This window comes from Chanos chanos, chromosome 13 (genome assembly GCF_902362185.1).
Source record: "Chanos chanos chromosome 13, fChaCha1.1, whole genome shotgun sequence".
Taxonomy (NCBI): domain Eukaryota; kingdom Metazoa; phylum Chordata; class Actinopteri; order Gonorynchiformes; family Chanidae; genus Chanos; species Chanos chanos.
The window spans coordinates 19,213,205-19,237,142 of NC_044507.1; the positions used below are offsets into that span (position 1 = coordinate 19,213,205).

The window sequence follows — 23,938 nt, forward strand, 5'->3', positions numbered from 1 at the left end:
CCAGCTTCCTGTGCATAATCCCATAATGAGAGAATGATTGGCCACTTCTGCACGACTGCAAAGGAGATTATCCATAATTCAAATGAATTTCAAAAAAAAAAAAAAAAAAATCAATGCCTATGTTGAGAAGACAAAATAAATGTGTTGTCAAAGGAAAAGTGCCTCCAGAAGAATGTTTCCAGAAATAGCAGGACAATTTCCTTCCGTCTGAAACTTGACTGTTTTATTCCTGCATCAGAGAACACAAACTTGACTAATATGTATCAGGTTTATTTGGACACCAAATGATAATCTATACATATTGTTCTGAAATATTCATGTAAACAATGTTCTGAACCAGCCTCAATGGAGGATGAAACAGCTGGCTGTTGAAAACAGTTAGATAAAGCAACAGCTCCATCCTCTGGTGAACTGAGTACTTACATCTCTCTAAACCAGCAATTTATACAATGTTCATTTGCACTGACTGGCCTATATGAAAAACCAAAAACTAGAGGACAAAAAAGCAACAAAGATATTCCATAATAATTCAGAAAGCTATTCAATAGATATTCAGATATTTCTTTGGAATACATTTGTGCTCTCGATTATGCACATGTGAGCAAACTTAGATTTTAGGCATAGATTAATTATCAGTGGTTATCTGATCTGTTAATGCTTTCTGTCCCTTTGACTGGATTCACTGATGCAGAAAACCTATCAAGTCTACAACACTGAGAGTTGCAGTTTTACACTGTATTTCATTCATAAATGGAGAGGACTGAAGGGCAAAGATATCTCTGAATTTCAAATTCTCCTAAAGTTGGGAAAGAACTTTGGACACCTTCAGACTAAACAGAATTAAGCATCTTTCCAGGAGATGTTGAATAATGTGCTTTGATTTCAAGACCAGAACCCCCCACTGACTGTAAACAAGCCTCACAAAGAATGACGATGCCAGCGTTCAGCCGGTGCTCAGCGGCTTTCATACTTGCACTGCTGGGGGTTTTCATCCTTGCTTTCCAGAACTAACTCGTTCTAAAAGCAGGAGCTCAGCTAACACTGTACTAGACATACGAGTCTGGACTCACCATCATAAATGCCAGCGGGACAACAGCAGTCTAGTAATGGTTTATTAACGACTGCTAACATTTACATATCCAAAAGTCATTCAACAGACGTTTCATTATATGCATAAGCACGAAGGACTATTATCTCTTTCTGAACGTACGTGCCAGATAAAATAGTTCGGCGGATTCCTTTCGGCTCGCTTTGGGTTTTATTGTCCTAACGTCCTGAAAGAGTTGCGACAGGTTGGTTTGCAGCTTATGAGCGAGAGCCCCATCCCAGTATTTGCAAAGAAGGGAGCCTCCGGGCCGCAAGACTTTCTCGGCCAGCCCCACTACTGAAAGGCACAGGTTTATCAGTCTCTCGTGGTCAAGTTCTCTGAGTCCACTAGCGTTTGGTGCCATGTCACTCAGAATGACATCCGCTCGTGCGTCAGGAAGAAGACTCAGCAGTTGGGCCTCAGTGGCGGGATCAGTGATATCCTGATTGGATAGAAAGTGTGCCCCATCCAAAGGGGTAATTCGCAGCAGGTCTATTCCCACTACAGTACCGCGGGGATTCTCCATATCTGACGTTAAAGAAAAAACAGACGCAAGTTAAACCTTCTTCTGCACCCGCCCACACCACAAATGACAAATTCATATTATGAATTCCCACTCTTAATAATACATACTAAGAGGAGTCAATAAACAACTACTGAAGTATCTGACTAAAACTCTTACTCACGTTCCCCTGTTGAGTTGACCCTCTGAACCGCAACTTGGCTCCACGCCCCAGGCGCAGCACCGCAGTCTATTACGCTGTGGCCAGGTCTGAGAATGTTGAACTTGTCATCGATTTCCAGGAGTTTGAAAGCACTCCTGCAACGATAGTTTTGAGTGTGAGCAGCTTTCACAAAAGGATCACTAAGCTGTCGAACAAGCCAACGCTTATCAGCAGGACTCTTCCCCTTCAGATTCAGTGGTCCTTTCTTGAGCGAAGCCACTGAAATATGGATGAATGACCTCTGTAACACCGTATGTTTCAACATCGTTGACAAAATCCATCAGCAAAACACATTAAAAATGAACACATTAAAAACATCACCAAACAACTACACCAAGTAACCCATGCGAGTCACACGGCCGTCCCGTGGGTTTTGATGGCCATTCATAGAGTCATAGCTGCACCCAATTTGCGCATATTGATTTGTAGACTTCTCGGAGTGCAGAACGAGTATAATATTACAAGCCATTGTAAATTAAAATCATTTTCATTTTCCAATCAATTCTGACAAGACGGTAGTGTTGCTGAGGACACGGTCATTTATAACGATTACACTTTGCCAAGCAACGGAGGAGTTGCAGTCGTAACTATTTTAGTGTAACACCCCTCAGTCAAACATCCGGGATAGAAAGATCTATACCTACATTACAATGTATTTTTTGATTGTTGAGGCGGCGAAGTTGCCTACCCTTATGCTATAACGCTCTGATGAGATATGATGTCATATGATCAGACAGAAGGACACGCGGGAATGTAATATTGTACCTCACTTCGGTGTGCGTGTCCAAATATCTCAGAACCCATACGATTTGATACATTAAACGAACACCAACATCAGATTCATTCACCGTCTTCTACAGTTTCTCCGGCAAAGTAAGACTTATGCAAACCGAGTCAAACAAATATGTCAAACTGCCATGTTTTCATGACATTAACACGGAATCAATATGTATTTGCTGAAATTCTACATGTTTCAAAGTATGGATGCAGATAATGAGTAATTTGACAATCAAAGTACATCACAACTTGTTTGCATTTTCGCTGTCAGTCTTCTATCACCAGACCTCGTATTTTAATTATAGATTCAAATGTTTTGTATCATTATAGGGACCATAATGTTTACCTCCAAGCTGCTGACTTTAGTGTTGGTGGTGCAGCCTGGCCGAGTCTTACTGGGCATGAAAAAGAGGGGTTTCGGAGCAGGGAAGTGGAACGGGTTTGGAGGTAAAGTCCAGCCTGGAGAAACCATAGAGCAGGCTGCTAGGCGGTAAGTGACTACATGTAACACAAGCTACATTCGTAACAGTGGGCGGCTAGAGCTGCTATATTGAAGTTTACTGTAGCAGTTTTAACGGACGGACATAATAATTGCACAATGCTAGTCTTTTATCTACGCTCCCTTGTGACTTTATAAGTAACACCTACACTTTAAGTACGCATTATAAATTTACAGTGAGAGACCGTGAACACGTACAATTTGTTGTAGCCATTCTCTAACTCCCAGCGGTGACAGTGTAACACTCCAACTCCTGATACACTCATACCAGCATTACACCCACTACCATGTCAGTGTCACTACTTTGTTGAGAATGATTTGTCACCTGGCCAACAGTTGGTCAACAGTAGGCCTGTGGTCAGAAACTGGTCACTGATGAACCAATGTGCTACTGTCTGTGACTGTACACCTGTATGGTGTACCTATAAGGGAGGTAAACCTCATGAAGTGGCCAGTGAGTATAGGTCCAAAGCAGCTGTTTCTAGTAAAGTGAAGGGTGAGTGTATTTCAACATCTATGATGTTAGTTCTAAAAAAGCATATATAAAGGCACAAATGAATAATGTATACTTGATTAAAAACAAAGCATGCCATTTCAAACAATACTACAAAAGATATACCAGATTGATTACAATCGACCATCAGCAATGTTTTTGTTGGTCTGCAGGCACTCAGAACATGGTCTGTTTCATGGAAGAGTTCTTCACTCTGTGTTGAACTGTGTCTTGCTTTTATTTCTTAACATAGCATTTGTGCTGAAACCAGGCCGTATTTTTGTTTGTCAGGGAACTTCTGGAGGAGAGCGGCCTCACTGTAGATGCACTGGACCTGGTCGGAAACCTCAAATTCGAGTTTATCGGGGAGACGGAGCTCCTTGACGTCCATGTCTTCAGGGCGGACTCTTACAACGGAGAACCAACGGAATCCGACGGTAATATTCTGGTAGCGTTTTGTTGTAAAAGCCTCTACAGACCTAGAATTGTATGTATTTCGGGGTAGTTCGTATCTTTTTTGATCTTTTGTCTTTCTTCTTTTCTCGTTTAGAGATGAAGCCTCAGTGGTTTGACACTGACAAAATTCCCTTTGGTCAAATGTGGGCAGATGACACACTGTGGTTTCCCCTGCTGCTACAGAGGAAGAAATTCCGAGGCTATTTTAAATTTCAGGGCCATGATATTATTGTAGAACAAAAGCTAGATGTAGTGGATAAACTTTGAAACTGCTCTCATAGTGAAAGGTTAGTTCTTACTGTACTGTGCTGATGTTACTGTATTTGATTCATTTTCACGTTTTTGCTGAAGACAGTCCTGCTTGAATGGTTAACCCAGGACCAAAAATGTCACCAGGAATGTTGTTTAATGGCCTCTACGTTTCAGATCATTAGTTTGTTTAGTACATTTACTGTTAGTCATACATCAGTATCAAAAATATAGTCGCTGAAATCTCTCAAACTCTTCCAAGGGTTTACTCAGAATCCTCTCCTGACACAAACACTCAGTCTTATTTTGTTTGACGGTTGATGGTACATGTTCCACACCAGTACTCATCGCAAGGTGTATTTTTATGCCATTTCTTCCAAGAACTGAAACAGTACCTGGGCCATTAAGTTCCCTTTCATGTCTTCAGCCTCGTGTTCATACGGTAATATTAATGTATTTGCAGTGAACACAGACAGCATTCTTTCTGACTAAGTCAGCGGAGAATGTCAGGTCCTGTGTATCACCAATACTCTTTGACAGATATGTTTCAGTCTGTTAGTTGGAAAAGAAGAGAAATCATCTGCAAAGTATTTTGGTGATGTCTACGTAAGTGCCCTTCTGTACCAATCTAAAAACACGTCCTGAATCAAGTTCATCAATGTTATTCTCACAGAAAGTGTCTGTCATCTTGGAAGTCGTGTTGGGTCATAGTATCAATGCATTTTAAGGTGATAACTTCTGAGGGACTTTTAACTTGATTTTGGATGTTAGGAAATGTTTTGGTCATGTCTGATGAGAACACATTTGGAAAACCCGAATAAAAAGACAAAGTGATGGCCTTTTAACATATATTTGAACGTGTATTACTCTTCATTAGTCAAGAATTAGTAGTTGTATATACAAATGATAGAAAAAAGAAACTTTAGTAAGTCCATTGCAATAGATACCATATATTCAAAAAGAAGTAAAACTATAATAGAAAAACTGGAAATGGAATACGCAAATGCATCTGTTTGGGGACAAAAAAAACCCAAACATGTTAAATACACTTAGTGAACTTTGCTATACTGCAATAATGAACTGAAGAGTGCAAGTAAAATTTTCGCAATGCTCTGCTGAATTATGCTCTACAGAATAGAAGTGACATTAGCTTTTTCTCTACTGTTAAATAGGACATCAGAGAACATATACCAGTAGAGTATAGTGCTATAAGCATGATATTCTAAGTTTTTTATAACCCATATGTCAGCATAAACCTCTATAAATCTCGTTTTCCATTCATATCAAAGACTCTAGCATCAAATTAGCTTAAACAACATTGAACACTTCAAATCTTTCAACCTGAGATGATTGTGAAGGCCTCAGATATTACATCAATATTTTATGAGATTAAAAAGAAAAAGGAAAAAAAAAAAGAGGAAGAAGAAAGAAAAGAATTTTCTTTGGTCTTTTTTTCATTTGCCAAGACGCTGATTCCTCTGCTATAACACTTTCTTTTTCTAAATGTACACAACTTACAAAGGGACTAATCCTGCAGGATTAGGCTCAGGCTTTGCAACTACAAAGAATATTCACAGTTGAAACTTAGCTAAAGGAGGCATAGTAAATCTTATAGCTGATATGCAATTAGTGAGCAGTCACTTAGTGCTTGTACACCAACATCCCCACCCCCACCCCCTCACAAAAGAAGAAGAAGAAAATGAAGTAAAAAGAAAAGCAGTCATACCAAATGTGACACTGGTAATCAGCTTAAAAAAAAACAGGCAGACACTGGTTTGTCAACACAAAGGCAGCAACAGGAAAAAAAAGGTTGAATTTCAGGTTGTAAACCATTAGATTTCACTTCAAAACATACTTCTTAAAAAACTCTTCCAAAAATGAAGCTATGTTGCATTGTACACTGTCATATGGTGTCTGTGTAACAAATAAAACAAAACAAAAACTGTAGGCTATTTCCCATGAAATTTCTCTTCATTAAGCATCTGGGGCTAATTCGCTGCAGAACACTGCCATCTTGTGGCTATAGGTTGAAACCTTCATCCAAAATTTCTCCCCCCCCCCCCCCCCCCCCCCCCCCCAACATATTGCACTTTGGGAATGTATTCTTCAAACCTACAGTACACTTGATCATTCTTTTTTTTCCATTAGAAAATTTGTGTACAAAATTCAGGAGAGTGTATCTCAAACTACAAAATTCATTAATCAAATTCTATTTAAATACCTGACACAGGGAAAATACACTATTAAAAAAAAAATCAAGTTTGTGAAAATCTGGATTAGTGTTTTGACTTAGTAAACATTTTGCATCATTACAAGTAATCCTGGACAACAAACAAATCCCTTATGTTTCATTGTGCTAAAGGTACAATACTGTGAGTGTTCTTCCCAAATGTGTTCAGACTGTATGGATCACTTAAATTGACTTTGCCCCAAAAATCAGAATACAGGCAGCATCAGATTAGCCTATTAGCTTTTTTCCCCTACCTTAAATTATACTACAGGCCTGCAACATCACGCAGACATATAGAAATGAAAACATGAAAAATATGTAGAGTTAAGAACGACTTTCAATTCCTTATGAATACTCAAGGTAGTGTTTTCCCACCTAAGTGAAAAGGAAACTTCAAGGAATTCCCGAAGAGAATATGCAAGGTGGAAATGCTGCCAGCATAGCATAGAACACTTTGTAATCGTAGCCCATCTTACAGAGAGGGCGTGACAAGATGATGACCGTCAATACTCAAATCTCTCTACCGTGGACTGAGTGGGGGAGACTGGATCCCGTTACTGCTTCCGAAAAGACAGCCGAGCTTGGGTCGAAGGTCATCCCACACCTCGCCCATCTAACGTGAAGACAAAGACAAAGTAACAAAATCTTAGGCGAGAAAAGTGGTATAGAGAAATGACCTGCCTTTAGAGGTCAGAAGAAGATCAACCTGTGAGATAACAGACAAATCGAACGTTGCTGCAGACAAACAAATGGAATCTAGATCTACTCAAAAAACACACGTCAACCTTTTGATTTATTATGGAAGCATCCACGTGCCGGTTATGGTAAGTATATAATCTTCTACAATGGAAAACACTTATAAATATGTTCTACACACATATAATGTTTACAGCGGGTTCTCCAGTATCTAGAGGCAGGTGTGGTCTCACCTCTTTGTGTCCCTGCACCTGAGAGTTGACAAAAGCTCCCAGGATGTGAGAGGTGATGGGGAGATAGGCAAAGATAAGCTGGCTCTCCTGATGGAGGCAGTACAGGGAGAAGTAGTTCCGCAGCTCCATGGTCTGGATGGCGTTCTCTTGCTGTGGGAAGTGGATAAGGAGTATGAGGTCAAGGGTCAGTCATGTGTTTCTTTTTAACTGTCTTTCCTTTCCCCTCTATCTGGTGAACAACTTTTTTTTTTTTTTTAAGTCTAACTTGTAGAATGATGGCGCTACACCTGATGGACAACTCTATTTCAAATAGGTCTGGAGTGAATCACGGCTTGCCATGAACATAATGCAGCTTAATGTGGGAGGAAGTGTTGGTGTTATGTCAAAACATCAATCAGTAACTAGAGAAACGATGGGTCTCATTCTTGACAACATACACGCACATTCTTTCCCTGTCTCCCAAGTCCTTTCAGCAAAATGACTCGCAAGGGCAGAAGTACCAAGGCAATTACTCTGATGTACTGCTGAGTATATAGGTGTGGTACCATATAGCCATCATATATTTGGGGATGTAAAATAAAACAATAAAAAAAAATAGTTCACATAACTAGAGCCCAACCGATACAGGATTTTTTTTTTCAGACCGATACCGATCTCGATATTTGATGATTTAAAAATCCGATAATGATCTATCGCAGATATTTTTTTTTTCAGAAACACATAACATAAACAAAGATTTTCCCTAACATTTATGTGTAGTTATGTAAGTGTCCTCACCAAGATAACATAACATAATGCAGTTTAAAAATAAACTTGATTTATTGTCGTAAGTAGTACTTTGAACAAAGGTACAACAAAATATATTAAAGTCTTGATAAATAATGCCGTAAACTGATGCAGTGAACTAGACTAAACGCTGCTGTTGAATGCAATATTTGGGATTTCACACTACACATTTGAAAGAGAAAAGAGATAACTTTTAGATACTTGTTCAACTCATGTTTGTACGTGTCCCCTCTGGTTTAATAATTTCCAATGCACTGACTGTACCTACAGACATGTGAGTCACAGATATATTTACCATTGCTTCATTTCGGCAGAAGAAGTTAAACACTGCAGTTTAATCGCTCATTGACATTAGCGGTCTTCCACTGATAACATGATAAATGGCATTAGCTTGCTTTGTCGGTAACCGTTGTTTGATTACTTGCTAGAACTACTACGCTGTTTCATAAATAAAACTACAATCAAGTTTGTAAACAGCTTAGTCTATACCACTCAGCTACCGTAACCTTAAATGTAATTTTGATGTTTGACTGACTGTACCTACTTTCACGTTACTGCAGCATGTCATAACATGGTTGAAGGATTCATCTTCCATCTCATCTTCCATCTCATTTATCGGCCGTTAAAAACTCCGATACAGATTTATCTGCAATTAGTTCATATCAGCTGATAATATCGGCACACCGATTTATCGGTCGGGCTCTACACATAACTGTCGGAGATCAGCAGTTACGACAGTGCTAGTACTTTTGGTGTTGTAAGTATCAAAATCAAGGCCTCATCTGCTTTGCTGTACAAGTAAGGAACCCTAAGACTCAGTGATAGAATCTGTGTTTATCAGAGCATTTATGTATGTATGTGTGTGTGTGAGTGAGAGAGAGTGTATATGTATGAGTGTGTGTGTATGAGCGAGAGAGAAAGAGAGAGAAAGAGAGAGAGACAGTGTGTAAGTGTGTGTGTGTGTGTGTGTAAGTGCCGACCTGCACTATGCGAGACTCCAGCTGTTCCACAGACACCTGTTCTTTAGGCTGAACTGTCGCGTTCATCATCTGCCTCTTCATCACACTGTATTTCTGCAGCGCTCGTTGATGCTCGTGTAGGATGCCCTTCTCATGACGCTCGCACAGGTCCTACAAATCCCAACACGCTCTCGTCAGAAAAGAAAAACAACACACTTCTACACACTCTTACTGACTCAGACATTAGTCCCCATTTCCAAGCTTCTTAAATCCTTATACTGTTTAGTGTGGTCCTCCACAGATACAACTATACTCTACATGGATCTGATTTTTTGTTCTTTTGTCCTTGAAAAGGACAAATCTCATCATTTTAGGCAATACTCACTTTGTATGACTGCAGTATATCCAGGAAAAGATACAGCCTCTCCACAACATCGTCCTCCTCTCGCCTCCCCTACACACGAGACAGAGTTAAGTCAGTTCTTCTCTGGGAGTAGGAGTGATCTGGGAGTAAGACGTGATGTTTAAGCAAGCTTGTTTTTCTCTACCTGTTGAGCAGCTTTGTCAGCCAACAAGGCAAATTCCACAGACAGGCCTTTGAGAGACTGTTTCAGTGTTCCCCATGAGTTTGTGGAAGAGGCCAGAGAAGGCAGTGGTGTGGTATCAGAGCCCAACGTACTGGAAAAGCAAGGATTTAAAAAAAAAAAAAAAAAAAGAGAGAGAGGTTAGGGTTGGAATCCACGGCTAATCAGTAACACGTAACACTGCAACTATTTTGAAGGGAAAAAAAGAAAAAAAAAAAACACAAAAAAAAGTCCTATTAGCCTCATTATATTTATTCAGAGCTTTTATGATGTAGTCTGGAACGTTCCATATGTAAATGTCACTCAGTGATATCACACTGACAACATGGGATTTTATAGTTCGTTTTTTTCCCCCCAGTGTTTGCCAATGAAGATATTCCCTCTAAGTTATCGTAGGCAATGCAGAGTTGGGCAACCACAAGGGCAGCAATTTAAATAGGAAAAGGAATGATTAAAAAAAAAAAAAATGGGTCAACCCAGAACAGCTGTGTGTGACAGTTAACCACATATTTGCTTGTTTTCGGTACCTGAGTTCTTTTCCAAACAGTAAGAGATCTGTAGCGTTTTCCTTGGACCGCTCAGCCATTTTTTCAGCCCTGTCTCGTAATTTCTGGAAGCTGTTGTGTATGTTCTTGATCAGCTCCCTGCTCGAGGCAAACTGCGTTTGGATGTCTCCAGGGAGGTATTCCTAACACCAGCAAGGGAAAGCAATTACTTTCAAATGCTACAGTACAACATACGCAAGGTTCTCTGCGGTAGAAGTTCAACAGATGGCTGCAGAATCGATTTCTGCTACGCTAGACGTCCAGTAAAAACACCCATTTAAAATTCCGTCGATACACACCTTCGCCTGAGTTGCGTATTTGTATGTCATAAACTCATCGCCCGTTTTCTTGAATGCGTCACGTAGTTTCGTCTGAACATCCTGCAAATGTATGAGGAAAGAGGATCCATTGAAGCCGCGGATGACGACTGAAGTGACAGATCAAATGGGAGGAGTGCAGAAAAGAGGGAATCATACCGAGCCGTTGAATGTCATGAAGGTCTTCACAAGCTCATCCTCGGAGAAGAAAGGATGACGCGCTACCAGGTTGATAAATCTTTCCAGCCCACGCCGACGCCCCTCGATGAACTCTCGCTCTGATACAGAGGTCAGAACTGCAGAACGAAAGGCGGGAAACAGGAGCAATGTTTAAGTTTAACAGAGTCAAAGGTAAAACGTACAGTGTTTTATCTGTAATACAACACATGCACACACAAAAACCCCTGAGGACATTGAAAAACCGCACATTCTGTAACCCTGGTTTTAACCGTTTGTGAGGAAATTCCTTACAATGAATGAAGCCAAACCACAATGATAGTGGGGAGTAAAAGGCTACATACAATGTTTGAGTTTTGATTATAACTTTACATCTTCCACTGCTTTTAAAATGAGCGAAACACTACCTCCTTTTAGAACTCTCTTGGGTGGTAAGGCAGGCACCGTTCTGTAGGCAAACCTCTGAAGCAAAAGCTCGTGGAAGACATCAAAGTCGCTGTACCGCCGATAGACTGATATTTTGAAACGCTGAAAGAGTTTGAACATCATTCATGTAGACCGACCGACAAACAGTCAACAGCTCATTCGACAGTAAAAACTGACATGTTCCACGCTCTGTCCTGCAAATGTGCTCATCTCACTGCACAGGAACAACAACAACAAAACAAAAGTTTAATGGGGAACGCATCAAAAAGTGGAGGCCCTAGGATGTGAAACTTCTTTGTCAACATTCAGTTCTAACGGGAAGTTATGCCCCACATAGCAATTACACATTACACGGGATTCCATTCATTCCAAATTTAGATAATGTGACCAACAGAAATCACAAAAACAAAGTTCTATAAATATATATTGCAATGAGGCAGTCAGACTAACCGGTGTGGATGTTAGTTTTCTTCCTTACCTCACTGGTGACCTGGTACTCCACATGTTTTAGGAACAGCCCTTTCTTTTCAGGGATAAGGTCAACCCTGACTGTGTCCTTCCCTAACAGCTTAGCTAAGGACAGAGACAGGATCAAGGGGTTCTCTTGAACCGACTGCATCCTCAGAGTACGCAACTCCTTCGGTTCGCCCAGCTGAGGTTTGGGGAATTCTGTTGAACCAGAGGTCAGTGAGGAGAACTCTCATACCTATCATTTCGAACAGACTCTTATTTTGAGAAGTTTCGATAGAATGGCACTAGTATGAGGATAAACTGCTAGACACACAATTACTGTCTCTCACAAGGAAATCTCTCACCAGCCTTATGAAATCTAGTCGGACCCACAAATTTCATGACAGCCATGTGATGTACACTGCACTGACAGCATATAATTAACGGCAGCGAAAGCATTAGAAATGCTTTTAGAAAATTGATTTGACATGGAAAGAGACAAAAAAAGCCAAAAAAAAGGAGTCACAGGACAGCTGAAAGCTATCCTTCAGCCGTTGGAATTTATATTATTCATCCTGCTTTGGTTTTTCCAGTTTTATGTGAAAAACTCTGGAAAGACTAAATGTGTGAAAAAAAAACAGTTCTGTACGTCATCATTTGTTAAAGTAATGAATGACATAAATCTGAGTTACTAAATGCAGCATAGCACAATTCTTTTTGCTGTTGTTAGAGGGAGACAAAGGAGGGGTGAGGCTCCATGTGACGGATGGGAAACCTAGTCATGGCCTGAGGAGGAAACATGACACATCATTTTCTCAGTGTGCTGTCAACTACCACATTGACAGCACCTGAAAAAACATCACAGGCCTAAAATAATCGGAGGAGCTCGGAGAGAGAAAGAAATGAGAGAGGGAGAGAGAGAGAGAGAGACAGAGCTTTAACCTCAAACAAAAAACAAAACATGCCATTTAAAGTAATGGCTACCCTTAAGAAAAAAAAGAGAGAGCTCCCAAATCTAAATCTCTCTTGACTCTCTTAGAGGCGGAGTGAACATAACAGCCGTGTTCAGTGTGTGACATGAGTCCCTGTGATGGTGACTGTTACTCTGAGAAATAACACAATGAGGATGAACAAGCAAAAGAAAAAAAAAACTATATATATATATATATATATATATATATATATATATATATATATATTGCACCAGTGATAGTGAAACACAAACCCAAGACGTCAAGCAAATGTCTGATACTACTCCCTACATGTAGAAAATGCTGCACATGCGTTTTGACACAGCTGACACTAAAATATTCTGCATGCTGTTCAACAAACCTGACCACATGACTCCCCATACAAAGTCAAAGGTTTATAGAAGGAAACATGGGTTATTGCCCTGGCAGCATCAGCTCGGGACGTATTGGTGGTGCTGTCCATTTATGAGAGTGAGGATTTTTTTTTTTTCTTACCTTGAATGCAATTCTCCAGGAGTTTAGGACTCGGCTGCTTCCCTTGCTGGGCAAGTGCAATCAAAGCTAATCCTTTATAAAGAGACAACTTACTCAGGAAACCTTCACCAGTGTCTACATGTTCAATTATCTAGAGAGAGAGAGAGAGAGAGAGAGAGAGAGAGAGAGAGAGAGAAGAGAGAGAGAGAATGAGAGAGACAGAGTGAGTATGAGAGAGGGTCATTTTCACAATATCATAAAAAATTATTGCCCTTTAAAAGTCCTGCGGGCTGCATTGGAATCTGAAAGCAGGAATGTTATGACAGCTCTTATTTTCGTTAAAGCATTCAAGAAAATACAATACATTGTCAAGCCATTGTATTGCATAACCAAATTTTGCAACTATATCTAATGCCGATTCATTCTGCTGATTTCACTGTTGACTTCCTGCCATACACATCTGATCCTTCACAGGAAAAAGACCTGTCCTGCTTTCCTGAAAAAAAAAGTCCTTGTTATCAGAGCTACCACGAAAAAAAGTTTTGCTTCTAGTCACACACTAGGCTCGTTTATTTTAGGTGCACCCAGATATGCTGTGCCATTCAAAAAACGTCTAGCCGACAGAGGGATTTAACATGTGCCAGACAAACATACCCATACCATTACCCCACCATAACAAGGCCATATCGACTCCAGGAGGGCTAAGTCTTTGGGCACATAGCTTATGCCAAATTCTGACCCTGCCATCAGCATGATGCAACAGAAATTGGGCATCATTGGACCAGACAGTGTTTTTCCTCTTTTCGGCTGTAAACAGTTTGCGATCACGTACCCACTGACGACGCCACTTCTCGTTTTTAGCTAACGGGAGCGGAGCTCAGCGCAGTCATCCTCTGTCATAGCCCAACCATGACGAGCACTAAGAAGTTGTGCTGTTATTCCACCATTGTATCATAGCGCTTTTGGACTGTTTGTGGTTGGCCTGTGCGCCTGCGTATTATTTACATTCTCCTAAAACTTCTCGGGAACAAGCCCGAAGGCCTGCTGCTGACTGGATGTGGTTTTTGTTTGTCACACACATTTCTCCCTTGATACCGCCATGCGTGAAAAGCAAAAGAAGATCGCTTTCGGCAAGATCGTGCCTAGTCAGTGCCCATGCTTATTCAATCATCCGTTTGAACAGATGTCTGCCTATCTGATTTATATAGTCACTGCCATCAGAATCACTGTCTATTAGGAACAAGGCACTTTCATGACCTGAACGGTGCACCTAATGATCTGGCCACTGCACATTGAAAAAAAAAACATTTTCAAAAACAGATTTAGATGACATTTTTCTTGAAGATCGTGCTTTTGTGATATTATTAGCAAATGCAGGTAGAAACACTTGCTGTAACCTTACCCACCTGATTTTGTACAGCGATGGGGAGTTCAGTTCTGTTGAGCAGTCTGTGGAAAACATCAATCTGCACCCGCTCATCTGCCCTGCTGCTAATAGCCTGATACACTTCCCTGTAGTACGGAGGAACTGTTCCTGAGATCAGCAGTGAAAAGATGACATTGGAACATGAGCGATACGACTTTGTCAAGTTTTGTGAAAACAATCCATGGGAGTAAAAATGACCTGTGTTTCTTAAAAGTCACAATGATTTTACCAGTTGTCCATCCTAAACAAGATACTGTACAAAGCACAATTTTTACATAAGGAAGGCACAAAAACAGGGTAGAACTCAGATAATCGTAATAACCATAATTGTAAAGACATTGGGGGGGGAAAAAAAAACTATGAATAAAACACGTTGTGTTAATATAGTATAAAGCACATGAAATAAACCAAGAAATTATTTTATTAAAATTATATTTGCATACCAGATGTTTTTGTGATATTTAGGAACAAAAACGGACTAAAATGAAAAGTTGGTGGTCTACCCTGCTGTGGTTTAGACACGCTAACACTGAATCGCATGCAGTTGAAACAGTATTAAGCAACCCAAACTCCAACTTGTTTCTTAGGTCTCTTGGGCTAACGGCTGCTAAGAACTTTGAAGCCTTTGAAGACTTCACTCTATTTTACTAGTTATTAAACCATATTGTGACTTGGTCTACAAAAAACAGACAGAACTCTCATGTGTGTAGAAGATAGCCATTTTGATCGCAGTTACGCAATCGACGCATTTTGTAGCACATTCCCTAGTCCAGCTTCAGGGCTCGAATTTAACGGTTTAAAAATAGTCATTTAAGTGTCCCTCCTCACGTTTCAACAAAGCACGCTTTTTGCCACCACGGACCACTATCACTATGGAAACCTTTGCAACATGAATAGACTAATCGGATCTTCACAGAATGATAACAAGTAGTGATGGCAAACTTCAAAGAGCGCGCCTACCCTGCAATCAAAGAACAGAGTTTCATAAGCCTTCTGACACTAAATTAAAATCAGAGATCAGAGGCAGACACATTAAATAAACGTCTAATTAATTTCGTTTGCCTGTCACGCTGCACACTAGTTCCCAGAGCGCGTTTTCAAACAGGTGAAACCAGTGGAACAGCGCATTATTGGCGGTGCTATAAATGAATTGTTATCAAACCAAAGCTGTGGTTGTGCGATGAAAACTACGTTGAAGCATCACAACAGAAATAATGTCAACGGTTCCCTGAAGTTTTACAAGACACGACGCTACAGAAACAACGCTTGTGGCACACCATCAAGAAATCTGCTGATGTGTTTAGACTCCTGACAAAAATAGTCTAAAATAATTCTGACTATATCACTACACACTGAAGACGAAAATCTCACTGTTGCAGTTCGTAAAACAACTGAGTCTAAGAAATAACACAGAATGTTGCTATTTACCCTCATTGATCTCTCCTTCCATAGTTCAGGCTGTCATGTGAGCGCGACAGCTCCTCCATGTGATTTCCTGAAGAAAATAAAAGATGAGAATTTCCCATTCCTTAAAGTTGTAGGTACTTGGATACATAGTACACTGTGTGACTGTAGACAGTGGGTGGAGTTTACTGCTGGCTGCTCTTGGAGTCCTTTCACATACCTATCGTCTTCGCGTTTCTCAGTTAATCAGCTACTAAAATGAACGATAACAATGGACAATAGTACAACTGTCGGTTGTTGACGCAAAATAACATCCCCCCACTGTGCTTTTTTGCCCTCACTCAAACTTTCTTACTTTCTCCTCACGAACACAAGCATCAAGATAGAATCCCGCCCCGTTTTACTTGGACCAATTAAATAAATTCTGCTTCAGTCCACCCCATCTCACCAAACCTGTTCCCGTGTCCAAACTGTTTGATACTAAAAAAAAAAAGGGGGGAAATGCCACTTGAATAAGTGGGAAAACCCGTTCCGACAAGGGGGGAAGGGGGGGGGGGGCCTGAAGTCTTAACCGTCATTTCACAGTCAAAGTGACAAGCCAGCGATCTGAATGGGTGTTTTACTGTATAGCAAAACTGGAGACGTCATAGATTTATCGGTTGTTCATTAACGATAGCTGCTTCACGTGCTTGTAAATCGTGCTCCGATTATACAATTTACTGTCCCTGTCCTCAACTGTTGCGTAATCTCATGTCTTAATCAATTAATTTCAAATCAGGTCATTGGAGATTAAAATGAGAAATCGATGCCAGTCATCTTTTATTATTATGGTCTGCTGGTTGAGATACTGAATCAGCCTTTAACTTTTCCAGATTAATATACTATGCTGAATTTTGGTTTCTTGGCCGACCGAGCAACGTTACTTGATATTATTGAAGTGATATAAATCTATAGCCCTATAAAGACAACTCAACGTAGTTACATTTAAACAACATGAAATGATAAACAAAGAGGTTCGTGCATGTCAGATGACATTAGATTCACTTCCTACTTCTTGCATGGTACGTTAGGGGAATACCAACGTGCTTTTTCCCTCTTTAAATGACCCTGTTGTAGACTAAAATAAAGACACAGATTATTATGCATTTCCTCTCTGACAAAGCAATGCTGCTGGTCTGTTGTAGTGAGAAGCATTTTTACCTCGTATTTGACTAGTTAAAATCATTAACAGCCACGTATGTCGCAGCATCCCTAAAGCAACTTTCTCCTGGTCAAGGTGGCGATCTGTCGTCCGCAGAGAGGTTACTGTGATGTCTCAATCTCAATGTCTTACTGTTATTGCTCCATTCTCTCTTAAAACACATTTGGATCAATAGTCAGAATCTTCATAGTGTTCAAATGATGAGTTTCAGTGATGAGAATTGGCAAATTTCAGTTGATTATACCTAAATCCATCACTCAGTGTGGTGCGCACGTTCATAAAACTAGAACGAAAGGTTTCAAAAGTGGAGGCTCGTTTATTTTACTGGAGTAAAACCTATTTTTTTTGTGTGTTTGTCAGTTGTTTATAAAAAGAAAACCGCATCAACATCAAAGCCCTCCAAACACTTATTTTTTGTTTCTGTACAAATATCATGCCGTTGATCACATCCTGTGGATTTCCCCCAAAACAGTTAAGTTGCCAGTAAAATTTGAATATGTTCTGATCAAAGGGCATCGCTGTACCTTAAATAACAATTTGTATATTTTCAAAGCGCCATACCTCTTTTCAGCGGTCTCATTTTCATCCCACTTATCTGCTTTTGTTTAAAAATGTAACATACTAATGAAGATAATATATCGCCTTTTTTAAAGATGGAAACTTAGGATAATGCACAAATAGAATATTTTTATGAAGTCATATGGTAATGTAATCTTGCTATTTTTGTATCTGTTCAATGCCATGCTTCTGTAAATCTAAGATTATAGCCTACCAAGCACTAATGTAGGGGAAACAGCAATAAGGCTGGTCTAAATCCCTGGCATAAAACATTGTGTCTTTAACTTTTTAATGTGTCATTACTTAATTGATATTGTACAAGTTTGTGTTTATGGCCATTTCTCTTGTAGTGAAAAAAGTGTTTACAGGCCCAGAAGTCTTTTCCAGTCTGTAAGAGTGCTTTATTTCCAGGTCATATGAATCATTACACAAAATAACGTCTTGTGGGCAAACAGCATAGTCTGCTGAGTGTAAACTCTAATATAATTAGAAGGTATGCCAAAATTCCTTCGCACTTCCATCCCTCTTGTTCAATTTATAATTAAATTTATTTTGGTACGCTGAACTCTTTGAAGATGTGCGTTTTGATTTCGTTCCGCTAGAGGGCAGTGTCTTCTACCTAATTGAATGCAGTTTGGCTCTATGCAATCAGGTAGAGGCTTGCCGAAAACTCGGCTCCTTGGTGAGGGAGGGTGACCCTAACAGTGGGCTTCATAACCAGTAGTCTTGCCTTCCCACTTGAAAGGAGTGCGGATTATAATCCGCATTCATCGTTAGGAGGGGACGACACTGACGACTTGAAGAGAACCGTTCAATACCTTATTATCTGTCTTGGAAGATCCGGTCATTGAAGACTAAGAGACAGAACGGACGCCGCGTTTTCAATATGAATGGTTTACGACGGAATCACAGTGGCGAAACATGAAGATCATCTCCAAATGGATTGCACATTTTACGATTAGCCAGCAGTGTAGCAAGAGGAGCACTGGACATGTTTTTATTCCGTGAGATTGCCAGTAAAAGCAATGTGATATTTGAAAGGAGGTTTTGAAGTTTACGCCGAATATTTTATTTACGGGTGCTTAAAGGTGGAGTTGTGGTGCCCAACAATTGTTTCAACTGATCAACAATAGCCAGCAACAGCAGCCAATCAGCTAGGATAGCTAACTAGCAAGCGAATTGGACAATTTTGCTAGTCGCTAGCTAACCTAACGTGAACCGTGCGTCATCCTTATCTCTGTCGGTCTACCGGCCGGCAGGCAATGCTGCCAATGTAAACGGTTAACTTAATTCTAATATCCATTGCTGGCACCAACCTTTGGACACCGCTCCCCTCTCTTTAAGATATGGGCTCTTCCTTATTCTGAAGATGGGACTACACAAACATTTCAAGGCATTACCATTTACAAAGCTATAGTGAGTTGGCTAATTTGGCTAGTTCAAACCTTTGGATTGGAACAGGACACCACTCACCTGTACAAGGCTCTACAGCTAAAGCAACTTGTAAAAAACTGCAGGGCGCACATCTTAATAGTTTACCTAGAAATATTGATTGTTTGGACATCCTCAGTTTTTGACGTCGTTTCGGACATCTGACAACTTTCCGGACTAGTCAACATCTTTGATGTTTTCAGCTACAGATACCACTGGAGCAATGCAGTCTATTTCCAGTTGTTTATTTTTTCTCTGAAGTTTGGGACGTCTTCATTTAACTGGTTGATATTGTGAATTCGTTATTTTTGTACACCGATATATAAAATATATCACTGTAGTTTAGTATGGCAGCTGTAGTCAGTTATTCTCCTCCCTGGTGGGTTAACCTGCTACATCGACTTCCACACTTCAACCTGCAGTTGGAACAAACGAGCAGTGATTTTAGTCCTGAGGATTCGGCATACCAACAGGTACGTGTTGTCAGGACCTTTTTAATCCTTAAGATGCCACTTGACTGTAACTCACAGAAACTGTTCTACCGATACCGCAGGGGAAGCGATGTAAGCCTAACTAACCAATCACAAGTACATGTCTGCAAGTAAAGCTAGCCAGGATCAGTTAAGACACCTTCAGTCTCAATGCTCTAATTCCTATTTTTGACCTACTTTACTGTACCTCTCAAGGATGTAGGCCTGTAAACGGAATGGTACTACTTTTCAGACAATTTAGGGGAATACATTTGAATAGCTATAACCTTAACTCTAAACAAAACTACAATGTGGCTTTATTACTGTGAATGACTGGTAACACTCATGTTAATTACAGATACTGCTGGATTAATGCAACTGTGTAGGTCACACAGTATACACTGCAGGCTTGTTTTAACGTTGTTTCCACATAAAGAGCACACTAAAGCAAGGCTTGGTAAAGAAGGATTCCTCAGGGCACTTTAAACCCCCCCTCGGCTGTGCGCTTTCGTCATAACAACAACAGATGGCCGACAGACAGGCCAGGGGTGACCGAAGCCTGTTGGCAGTATCTTGAACCATCGGCTCATCTTAAATCACTTTGGCTCTTCAGTTTGTCCAGCGCCACTCTCTGTAAGATGCAGAGACGCTAACTGTATTGCACTTGTTGTGGGTGTTCGATTGGTTTGTGAGATGTAACTACTGGATTAAAGCTGAAAGCAGAAGATGCTCTGTACCAGAGATGACCTGTTTTGGTTCCTAACAGATAGAAGGCACGATTTTAGATTATTGGAAACTTTGTGTCTGGGTGTTTTGGTTGGGAAATATTCACATGTACAAAGAGGGGGGCAGATTATCAGAACCTCAACATGTGCTCAGATGGTGTATGATGATTTATGTTCAGATGCTGCTGGTATTTACTTACATGTTGTGTGATGTGTAATTCCCACCATGTACCTTTCCCCCAGTTTCTTCACACCATATGGAACCTCTGTGTTGTGTTGCTTCCTGGCTGTGTGACATCATCCTGTGCTGTGTTCCATGTTAATTAGTCTGTGTGTTGTGATAGGTTGACAGCCATTAGGGACTTATGGGGTTTTCAACCTGTGAGTGTAGCAGACATCACCCTGACAAATATATTTTGCTGACTAAATAAAACATTTTCTTGTTTACCAATAGTGGGGATAACTATTGCTTTGGGTTACTCAGGCCAGTTGATCCACCCTAGAAAAAAACATTCCTTCAATAGGTCAGTGACAAGGCCTAATGCTGGGATATTTTGTAGGCCATTTCTTGACCAGTGTGAAATCTGAACATTCATCAGAATTTTAGTCCAACTTAAAGTGTCTTGTCAGCAAGCCGGCTGATGTACTTCCAATTATGCCATTAGTGCATTAAGTCTTTGTATTAAACATCATACAACAACTAAAATACTGTGCAGATCAATTTTATTTGGTCCAGGCTGTTAGCAACCTAGATGGAATGGGTTAACCAGTGCTGGCATTATATAGCTTATGATATATCATGACAGTGTAATCTAGGGCTGCCGGTTTATGTCTTTGCTGTTATTAATGTTCAGCACTTTTTATGGGCCACCCTACTGACTCCAGTGCTTTGAAATAGGTTTTCAGTTTGTCATTGACAGATTGAGATAATGCTTCAATTTACCCATGAGTCACAGCTTGCTCATGTGAACATATGACCACGAACAAATATCCTCAACTCACTCTTTAACTGGTCCGTTCCCTATCACCGGTTTCAAGTTCAGGAATTGGTTTCTGGCCTGCTGGTTGCCAGTTGTTTTGTGGATCTCTGTCCTTAGCTGCCTAATCGATGCGCGTTTTAATCGTTTCTTTCACTTCCTTCGCTTTTAGCGCAGGAACTGGTTATTGGCCAGTAGCTGACGATACAGTGTCCGTAACCTGCTTGGTCACGGGTTCGTGCCCCCTCTGTTCTTCACCATCACTTTCATTCAGGAGCTGGTCACTTTTGGTCACCAGTTACAGGTTGGAGAATGTGCCGTACTGAAGGGAACAGTGCTCTTCTCGGCTAATGGCTACTTCACATTTCAATAGCGGAAAAAGACACAAAAGAGAGAGAGGAGCTGCTTGAGCTCCCTCCGAGATCGGGGGTTCGATTCCCAGTGTCAGCAGTAATTTCATGTACACTTTGCTGAGGAGTTCATGTACAAAAGCAAGTGGGATCATCTTTGTGCTGTGCTCGGTGTACCGTCTCCGCATGGTGCGTTTTCAGTAGACTTACTCTAATGATCTGAGAGTGGTGTGGAGAACACAGACAACTCTGTACGAATGAATGTGCTTCATTTTCTGATCTGCTTGTTTCCTTGTCAGTGGGACCATTTTGGCTCAAGAATGCGAGTGGTTTTGTGTATGTGTGTGTTTGGTGGGAGCTGCTTGTATGCCCATTAAAAATGAATGTAACCTAGTTGTGGTGAGCAAAACATGAACTGCTGTAACACTCACTTATTGCCCCACTAAAGTGTTATTGAAATTTAGTGCTCAGCATTTTGTTTCTCTTGCACGTCTACTTGTTGTTTTTATTTAATGGTTATAGAACGAAGTTTTCTTCTATCACACAAGCCTGTCAGCATTTATCAAAGGGATTCAAAGCCTTGTGTGAAAATGGCCTCCAGTAAAACCCTAGCTGGTCCCGAACAATGCTGCCATGGAACATTTTGATGCCCAGCTGTTGGAAATGGAAAATACCTTTTTTTCCCCCCAACAGTGATTATGTTGCGAAATATTAGGGAGGAAAATGTTTACCCCATTTGCTCCGAAGGGTGTCTGGCTGAAACCACTCCTAGGCAATGAGAGGATAACTGGTGTTGAGTGTACTCCATTTTAGCCTATACCTGGCCTACAGCATTCTAGTTCTTCATTCTCTCGCAAACTGCTTGAGATCCATCTGAAAATGAATCTAGCCTACGAGTCAGGCAGAGTTGTACGTGTCTGCCTCTTCAGTATCGATTGGAGAACAGAAGGCAAAGACAAAAATTTCATTGCTACCAGCATGATGCAGCAGGAGCAGAAATACGAGAGCCTTGTCTCGAACATTGTTGAATGCTCAGGCGGAACAGATGTACAGATCTTCTCAGTCCTGTTCATTTCTGGCAGCAGAACTCAAGATGGTTCGTTCAGCTGTCGTGTACAACTCTGAAGGAAACAACTGCTGATCCAGTGTTGCTTCAAGATATATCAGATTCTCTCATCAAACAAATGTGAGACAATGAGGGTTATGGATTGTTGGCCGTATGTCTTCATTGCATGAATTATTAACACTTTCTTGCTGGACACTTTTGAACCTATAGCATGCTCCATGTTATCTTGTCATCTGTTTCATGAATGTTTGTGGAAAGTTTGTGTCCATTTATATAATGACCCTTTGACCCTTCACCTCTGCTCCCAGGCTACTGGTCACTCCTCCTGGTTGCTCCAAATATCTCAATTAGGCTAATTATAGATTAATTCTAGAGCCCACACCAGGGATAGAGTGAATGAATCAGGTGTGCTGTCAGCTGAATTGAATGTAATGTATATGTAGGATGAAGGAAATACCTATCCTCTGACATCTTGTACGGGCATGACTTTCATGGTGTGTTAGAGTTCCCCTTTCGGAAAGGTCGTAAAATATCATCAACATTGCCTTTGTCAATCTGAACGCGTTTGCATGTACCATATTTATCGTTTAAAAATGACATACAAACATGTAATTGCATATAGTGATTACCGAAAATGGGACGGAAATTGATGGAATTGTTTTGACAGAAGAACACCAACTACAGAGTTCTCCTCTACCTCCTCTCTGGTTGCGTTCTTCCTTACCACTCACGAAGCAACACAGACAGTGACTCAGACAACGTAGGCAGCGTTTTGAACTCTACCACTTGTAGGATGGACCGGCCTGCTTGATTGCCTATCATCCATTGCGTTCACTGTCTGGATTTAGAGGTTTGGCTGGAAAGTGTAGTGTGGGGGGGGGGGGGGATGTCAGCACAGCTGAGGGGTGGGGGATGGGTGCTGCCTCCTGTTGTGTTGTATGGCACTTGTTCACAGGGTTGGAATTAATGTGAGATGTCAGTTCATTTAGTTAAGGGTTAAGCTGTCCCCCCTACAGCAAAATCCACTGTTTCCTTGATGCGCTTATCATCGAACTTTGTCCCAGTTTCCTTTTTTATTTATTTTTTTTTAACCAACCCCTAAAGAAGTGATCCTTTATAAAACCTAATTTCTTGGTCAGATCGAAACAATAAAGCTCACTTGTCTTTGGACATGGAGAATTATAACTATTAGTCAT

The 23,938-nt window shown here is 40.6% G+C and overlaps 4 protein-coding genes across 5 annotated transcripts in view; 2 read left to right on the top strand and 2 right to left on the bottom strand.

The window, feature by feature from the left end:
- Positions 1–1,190: 1,190 nt before the first annotated feature.
- mrm2 (mitochondrial rRNA methyltransferase 2) lies at positions 1,191–2,162 on the bottom strand. Its single transcript, XM_030790925.1, has 2 exons — positions 1,774–2,162; positions 1,191–1,615 (listed from the first exon to the last, which is right to left on the bottom strand). Exons 1-2 carry the CDS (start codon positions 2,075–2,077, stop codon positions 1,191–1,193), a joined length of 729 nt encoding a protein of 242 aa, XP_030646785.1. The 5' UTR covers positions 2,078–2,162.
- Positions 2,163–2,611: 449 nt separating this feature from the next.
- On the top strand, positions 2,612–4,304 carry nudt1 (nudix (nucleoside diphosphate linked moiety X)-type motif 1). The gene is made up of 4 exons (XM_030790914.1): positions 2,612–2,685; positions 2,920–3,079; positions 3,873–4,018; positions 4,132–4,304. The coding sequence occupies exons 2-4, from the start codon at positions 2,928–2,930 to the stop codon at positions 4,302–4,304; spliced, it is 471 nt and encodes a 156-aa protein (XP_030646774.1). The 5' UTR covers positions 2,612–2,685; positions 2,920–2,927.
- A 2,525-nt stretch (positions 4,305–6,829) lies between these two features.
- Positions 6,830–16,312, bottom strand: snx8a (sorting nexin 8a). Of its 2 annotated transcripts, XM_030790245.1 has the most exons (14): positions 16,185–16,312; positions 15,989–16,055; positions 14,541–14,668; positions 13,156–13,285; positions 11,718–11,908; positions 11,221–11,341; positions 10,796–10,932; positions 10,619–10,699; positions 10,302–10,462; positions 9,739–9,868; positions 9,576–9,644; positions 9,212–9,361; positions 7,446–7,595; positions 6,830–7,129 (listed from the first exon to the last, which is right to left on the bottom strand). In XM_030790245.1, the coding sequence occupies exons 2-14, from the start codon at positions 16,008–16,010 to the stop codon at positions 7,037–7,039; spliced, it is 1,563 nt and encodes a 520-aa protein (XP_030646105.1). In that variant the 5' UTR covers positions 16,011–16,055; positions 16,185–16,312; the 3' UTR covers positions 6,830–7,036. The 2 variants fall into 2 exon arrangements, with proteins under 2 accessions (XP_030646105.1, XP_030646104.1); XM_030790244.1 differs by having other exon boundaries at positions 15,989–16,312.
- A 3,189-nt stretch (positions 16,313–19,501) lies between these two features.
- ttyh3a (tweety family member 3a) overlaps positions 19,502–23,938 on the top strand; it is a 44,637-nt gene continuing 40,200 nt past the window's right edge. Inside the window, exon 1 of the mRNA XM_030790755.1 lies at positions 19,502–19,627. Within this exon, the coding sequence (XP_030646615.1) occupies positions 19,502–19,627 (126 nt within the window). The remainder of the gene's footprint in view (positions 19,628–23,938) is intronic.

Coding starts and splice junctions, on each gene's coding strand:
- mrm2 (XM_030790925.1), bottom strand. CDS start 2,077: ATGTTGAAACATACGGTGTTACAGAGGTCATTCATCCATATTTCAGTG. Junction 1,616..1,773: donor GGTCAACTCAACAGGGGAAC/GTGAGTAAGAGT, acceptor CTTTAACGTCAG/ATATGGAGAATCCCCGCGGT.
- nudt1 (XM_030790914.1), top strand. CDS start 2,928: ATGTTTACCTCCAAGCTGCTGACTTTAGTGTTGGTGGTGCAGCCTGGC. Junction 3,080..3,872: donor ATAGAGCAGGCTGCTAGGCG/GTAAGTGACTAC, acceptor TTTGTTTGTCAG/GGAACTTCTGGAGGAGAGCG. Junction 4,019..4,131: donor AGAACCAACGGAATCCGACG/GTAATATTCTGG, acceptor TTTCTCGTTTAG/AGATGAAGCCTCAGTGGTTT.
- snx8a (XM_030790245.1), bottom strand. CDS start 16,010: ATGGAAGGAGAGATCAATGAGG. Junction 13,286..14,540: donor CCATCGCTGTACAAAATCAG/GTGGGTAAGGTT, acceptor CTCTCTCTCTAG/ATAATTGAACATGTAGACAC. Junction 11,909..13,155: donor CCTGGAGAATTGCATTCAAG/GTAAGAAAAAAA, acceptor CTGGTTCAACAG/AATTCCCCAAACCTCAGCTG.